Source organism: Ostrea edulis, chromosome 4, assembly GCF_947568905.1.
Source record: "Ostrea edulis chromosome 4, xbOstEdul1.1, whole genome shotgun sequence".
Taxonomy (NCBI): Eukaryota; Metazoa; Mollusca; class Bivalvia; order Ostreida; family Ostreidae; genus Ostrea; species Ostrea edulis.
The window spans coordinates 10,609,660-10,616,502 of record NC_079167.1 but is presented as its reverse complement, the minus strand read 5'-3'; the positions used below and the strand labels follow the sequence as shown (position 1 = coordinate 10,616,502).

Here is a 6,843-nt window from a genome sequence, read left to right as displayed (position 1 = left end):
AAACAATATGAAGAATCCAAACCAACATTTTCATTGAGAATATCAACTTTATTTAACCCACTGCGAGAATTTATAGTTTCTATTCATAATCTTATAATTTGTTTTCATTAATGCTTTGGAAAACATCTTGAAGATTCACTTCATACAACTGTCATGAAATGGAAAGTAAAATCTATCTTTGAAAGTGTTCTAGTCATCACTGTCATTCAAAGTATTACTAAATCCAAAATTGTCAGATCTTCTTTCAATAGATTAAAGCACATATATAGCACAACCAAAGTGATCACAGATAAGTCCACCACTAATGTTGGAGTCCATGCCAATAAAACGTCCAGGTCATGTCGCTCCACTGAGGGCACCTGTCATATTCACTAAAGCTCTTCAATACTGATCGAAACCGCCACCTCCAAACTGATTAGTGTCATAGTCCTGTTCCTAAAACCAAAGGCAGATGAATTCATTTCCAACCATATCAGTATGAACTTCATACATATACATTTTAATAAAATATGTATGAATATTTTAATGCTTTTGTAGGGATTAAATTAAAACCTACCTGATTCAATTTCTTGAATTCCACAACTTGAGCGAAAATGTATTCTAAGACATGTTTTGCATCCCTTGAATCCTGTGGTAAATTAGATGTCACACCAAGGATGTCACCACATTCTCTCACATAGTACTCAAGATCATCATCTGAGCCTGAAGGAGAAATTGCTAACACTGAAGTCCATTGACTAAAACTTTGAAACTATATACTGCATGTTTAAAATATTGAAATTAAAAAAGTATAAGTTCTGACACTGTTTTTGATTTTATGATGTAGCATAACCATTTAACTGGCATTGAGGTGTTTCCTTAATTAGCCTAAAATATGAACTGGTATGTCCTGACTCACATTTATTTGTTTGCTGAGCTATCCTGACTTTTTCAGATGAGAATTGTTCGTCAAGATCAAAGAGGTCTAGTTGTGGGGGTTCAAGTTCCCGAAACTGTGGAGGGAATACGGCTGGCTGTAATGGGGGCAAGGGGGTCTCAAACTGGGGGGTGATTAGAGTCAGTGGCTCATGCTTCACGTTCAGCTGCTCAAAGGCTCTACAAAACATGAGTATACAGTTCTTTAAATTTTATAAAAAGTATTTTACAAGTAAAACAATTTAAGGGCTGCTCAAAGTTTATCCCTATTTATTCATGATATATTTACCAGCTAACACTAAAAACTTTGACATGAATCAACACTGTTGAGTTATCAAAGAATTCATCATTTTAAGCTACTCTATCAGAGAAGCAGTACTTACTTAATAGCTTTGGGGACAAGACTTGTGTCTAATTTGAACAAAGAATTGTCAAACAACATAGTTATGTCCCTGGGCACATCATCACTCTCCTGTAGACAGGTCTTCAGCTTGCCAGCTAACGTGGCTATGTCAGGTAGACTGTTGTAGTCAGAAATCTACATACAATATAAGCCAACAAATTACTTGTGCCTCCCTTTTCACATTTGACCAAAGAATTATCAATCTAATTAAAATCAGATCCTAAGATTCACTCACAATCGCTAAAATAGGATCTGACATAACCCCATAGGAAGTCATGTCTGCATGAATTTTTGCTTGGTATATTTATAAGAACTATCAGCCAGTCAAATTGCGCAATAATGCCTAATCTATTCCGTTCATTCAAACAACAAATCGTACGATATAAAATACACCCAAATTAATTAATTGTGAGATGTGATTTATGTATGAATAGGAATGGGTACGATTTGAATAGTTTTCAAGATGGTTTATGTAATCAACACGAGGAATATAACGCCAGTCGATGTAAACAGTGCATTGTGACGTCACATCTAGCTGTGATGTGTTTTCTTTTAAACCAAACAATCACAGCCATTTTCCTTGAATTGTGAACACCGACGATTTCATAGGTGACATGCTGATTGGCTAACATAAAGTTCACATGAACATGACCCCTAGTCAGGTTATGTCAGATCCTCTTATGTAGAGTATATTGCGCAGATCTAAGAAGTCTGATTTTAATTAGATTGAAAGAATTATATTCATTGTATATAAATTGTGTATGCATGTATACTGTTTTCAATCTCTTTTCTATGTGTTACATATTTCTGATTTATGTGAATTCACCGTTTTATACCAGCAAACAAAAGATAGTCTGAATTATAACATTAAAACTGCCAATAAATCAGCTGAATTTTGTATCTGTGAACTAACAGAGAAGGTAAATCATGGGGAAAAAAATATATGTACGGAATTCAAAAGGAACATAAATGATGTTAATTCAGTTATCATTAAGACAGACCTCTGGGTCCTCTGCATCAATAGGGTTCAGCTTAATTTCGTCTGTAGTCAAAGTTCTGATCAAAACATCCTACAAAAAATTCATCCCATTAGTTGCCAACAATATTTTTGAATTACATATATATATATATAGAGCATATACATTTTGTTTGTCAAAAACTATTCATTACTCTCACCAGCACTTTGTTGTTTTCCTCTTTGTCTATATACTGATCACTAAACATATGAACTGATCCTAGCACAACCAATTTTCCACGGTTCTGAAAATCAAAACAATGCAAGATTAAAAGCTTATATAAATAAGAGGCCCATAGCCTACATCACTCACCTGAGTCACCATGGCCCTGCAGTTCAGGTTTTGTAATTTTTAAAAGATTTTTTTTTTTTATCTTTATTCCCATGGAAATTTTTGACCCATATTGTGACCCCAATCTAATCTCGAAGGGTCACTACACAACATTGGTACATGTATGCCTCAATAGTAACATGACAAACATGACCTTGCTGGTCTGGAGAAGGTCAAAGTCAAAGATCAGAGTATGAAATGAAAGGTCTTGCCATAAGATATTTAAACAAAATATAAAAGCTCTACTTTAAATAGTTCAGGAGGTACTGATTGTTGCTTTTTTGTTTTACAGTAAGTCAAGCTCCAAGGTCACAGAGTAAAAAAATTAGTGTCTTTGAAGAAGGACTGGTCACAAGGAATGCATATATGAAATATGAGAGTCCTATCACTCACCATTCAGACAGACATGACAAAACTAATATGTTCCCCAACTACAGTCGTAGGGGCATAAAATAAAAATTTGAAGCTACACAACTTGGGAACCTTTGTATTTCAATAGGATTTAGTGTGGCCCTGATACTCTTGAAAAGAATTTGTTTTAATTAATTTTCTGCATATTCCTCTATATAAAACTTTGATTTCATATCGTGGCTCCACCCTAACCTTAAGAGCCCTGATGTGAATAAATTTTAAATTTGAACTAAATGTAGATGTTTGCCAATTAAATATGACTAATTTTTTAAAAAGTCATGATTATCTCCATTTTGGTGGGAGCATTGCCCTTTACTTGAGAAAAAAAAACCTCAAACTTGAATCCACTTTACCTAAGAATGATTTGTGCTAAGTTTGATTGAAATTGGCCCAGTGGTTCTTGAGAAGTTTTTTAAAAAATGTCACAAATTTTTCACTTTGATTATCTCCATTTCAAAAGGGTGTGGCACTTCATTTGTTCAAACTCAAATCCTCTTTACCCAAGCATAGCATGTGGCAAGTTTAGTTGAAATTAATCATGTGGTTCTGGAGAGGTGAAAAATGTTAAAAGTTTATGAACAGGTGACCAGAAATACTCCATTGAACTTTCTGCTCAGGTGAGCTAAAAACTAAAAGGAATGAAACTAACTACTTTACAAAACATGTAATTATAAAATTAATCTAGGTACTAGAACTTACTCTGTTCTCATAAAGTGCACAGACTGGTCTATTGAGAGGAAATGACACCGACCCTGTTGACAACAGTGCTGTGGCAGGCTTCATCACGTTCAGTGTGGCACCATAAGGAAACAGGAAAGACAAAGCCCTGTACATAAACACTGATTACAGTCCCAGCTTTAATTGTTAATTACCTCACCAACTTTCACTACACTTTGTATCTCAAAAACCTTGTCTATAGCCAACTTACTGAGCATTGTTCCCATCTTCGTCCATTGAGAATGTCTTGCCTGCAGCCTGACTCACTGACCTGTGTATTCATAATCAAATATATGATCACAGAAAAGAATATATTTCCAAATCTGTGCATACAAAGGGGATTTTTTGAAAGACTGGATAAAACTGTCACTAGAATTCATTTTACATGTAATGCAGTGTAAATTTGTAATAAAAAGTATGCTTGATATTCTTCTGACCTGTTTAAGACACCATTGGCTATCAGTGCCTCTTTGGGATGAAAATATTTGTAATATGAGGTTCTGACTACTGCATCTATATAAAAGAAAAGATTTCATTATCATGATACAAACCTGAACTGAATAAACATTATAAAACATGAACACAACTAAGTTACAGGTACTACAAAATTTTAGGGATCTTCATAAAACTTATTCATACTTATAGCCTAGATAAGAAATTATATACAAGTATAGTACTTCATAAACTCTTACCATTATTCACCATGATTCCATATTCCTCCAATAAAAAGTTGATGTTGGTTTCGAATCTTGTTTCTCCACCTTCACCAAGAAGAACAAAGACACTCCCTCCTCCATCAATGTAACGTTTTATAGACTCCAACTGTCAGGAAGAAAACACATTATGTACATAATTCTTATCTTATTATGATAAATCTAATAGCGAAGACAATCTTTTGATTATTCTTTACAAAAAGGAATCAAACCCTGATGACTGAGAATGGATAAAACACTATTATTGCAAAATCCAAGTGACATGGTAGGGTGTAGCCAAGTGAACTCAACTATGAGTCTATGACTTAAATGAGTGGGAAGAAAACGCCAAAAAGTAATATTGTCCATATGACAATCTCAAGGTTACTCCTCCTTAGATGAATCAGACAATATACTATATTAGGAGAATCATTTGCACATTACACTCAATCACTTTCCCTTCACAGTGTATGATAAGACCAGTGGCAAGAAATGAAATATATAGCATTTGTGATGTACATCTGTTGCAGTCAAAACATTTTGACGTCACTGGGCGCACGGAGAAAAGATATAAGCTTATCGCTGTGCACGAGTGGGAACCCTTTTCAGCATAGAGTGGGGAATTTTACAATGAAAGCGCTTGGGTTGAAATTTAATTTCGTGGGCTTTTTCTCTTTTAATTAATGTTTATCATATGTGTAATATACACATATAATTCAACACAGTCTTGTTAATAACGATGAAAGCGCAATTTAACTGCAGTATATTTCATTTCATATGAATAGCATTAAAATCTTATAAAAAATATATTTATCTTGTATCCTAAACTGTCCTCTGTGAGTTTTTTTTTTTTACCCTCAGGCCAACCACACAAAATTTCTGGTTTACAGACAAACTTTAAAACAAGGAGGTGGATTTTATTTTGTTTCTTATATCCACCCAAAATGGGTAGGGTTTTATATCTTGTTTTATTCTTTGCAGTTTATACTGGATTGATTGTATTCTCACAGAGACTAACTATGTGGGTGTGCTATTGGAGACCTCTATAAAGGTTGTGAGATTCCTTGTGCCGCCTTCATTAGAAGACCATACTAACAAAACAGAATATTCCCCCATCCTCATACTGAAAATAAATTTATAAAGGGTATAAATTCTTACCTCAGAACCTGTGAATTTGTCTCTGCTACCACACAACACAAAAATACTTGCAGAGGATAACGTCTCTGCAGTTATTTCCCCTTTGTTGCTGAAAATATATACAGAGAATTTGTAAAATGACATGAATACAAACACTCCAATGGAGGCAGAAAGTGAAAACTAAACAAACCTTTGAATCTTCCATGTTGAACGCAGCTTTCTGTTTAATGTCTTTAAACCATTGCTCGGGGAAAACACCTCATTTTTGGACTGATTGAACACTATAACATTTCTTTGTGCTTTTTCATCCATGCCCTATAAAGAATAACAATTTTGTTATTAACAATTGAAAGTTATTGCCTGTAATTTTCAACAAGTCTAATCAATCTTTTAAAGTGATCTACTTTAGTATAATTTATTTCCAAAACTTGTGGTAAAATCCAAACCATTGGCATTAATCAGCTATAATTGATTAAATGTGTATAATAATCAATCGGGTACAATTCTCTACTAGAGTAATCAATCAGTACATATAATAAGAATTGTCAATTCAAATTTAATGCTTCTTCCCTAGAGCTTTGCTACTGATGTCTGATAGTCTGCATTTAGCAGCCTTAGGTACTTCAAATTTCGATTTTTTTACACTTCGAGGGGTTTAATTCATAGCTCTCTCAAAATTCCCTGTCATACATAGATCTAGAAATTGCCTTAAATTTTTTTTAACTCTGATGCTGTACATAATTTTTTTCTATCTCTCAAAATCAACCATCATGTCAACGAAGACTGCGCAATTAACTGATATTAGATTTTACAGTATATTGGACCTTAGCTTGGAAAGTGATAAATAAGCTTGCATGACAACAGATATTTCTCCAATGTTATCTGGTATCTGAAGTGGTTTAGTTTAGTTTCATGAAATAATTCAACCCTAGTTAGATTAAATGAATATATCTTTGTGTAAAAGAGCAAATATATAGCAATTACAATCACAGAAATTTCAGTGACAAGCAAAAACAAAATTCATTACCTCAGCTGTCGGCGCCATAACAAAACTATTTACGCTTGGAATTGTGGGTAATAAATTTGAGGTGATCAGTCATTTTGTATTCAAGTTATTTCTATACCAAAAAAAAGAGAACAAGATTGTTTGAATATTCAAAGGCAATTTATTGGTGTTATGAATTCATATGACTATTTATGAAATAAATTTTTGTGTCTAGAT

General features: G+C 33.7%; 1 protein-coding gene across 1 annotated transcript; it reads right to left on the bottom strand.

The window, feature by feature from the left end:
* Positions 1–27: 27 nt before the first annotated feature.
* On the bottom strand, positions 28–6,813 carry LOC125671666 (intraflagellar transport protein 52 homolog). Its single transcript, XM_048907514.2, has 13 exons — positions 6,649–6,813; positions 5,812–5,936; positions 5,643–5,730; positions 4,485–4,614; positions 4,230–4,305; positions 4,004–4,063; positions 3,775–3,901; positions 2,495–2,578; positions 2,320–2,388; positions 1,299–1,453; positions 899–1,095; positions 557–702; positions 28–435 (listed from the first exon to the last, which is right to left on the bottom strand). The coding sequence occupies exons 1-13, from the start codon at positions 6,664–6,666 to the stop codon at positions 382–384; spliced, it is 1,329 nt and encodes a 442-aa protein (XP_048763471.1). The 5' UTR covers positions 6,667–6,813; the 3' UTR covers positions 28–381.
* Between the last annotated feature and the right edge of the window lie 30 nt (positions 6,814–6,843).

Excerpts from the sequence above, each read along its gene's own strand:
- LOC125671666 (XM_048907514.2), bottom strand. Across the intron at positions 2,389-2,494 it reads AGGAAAACAACAAAGTGCTG|GATGTTTTGATCAGAACTTT; the intron begins GTGAGAGTAATG and ends AATTTTTTGTAG. Across the intron at positions 436-556 it reads AATTCAAGAAATTGAATCAG|GAACAGGACTATGACACTAA; the intron begins GTAGGTTTTAAT and ends CTTTGGTTTTAG.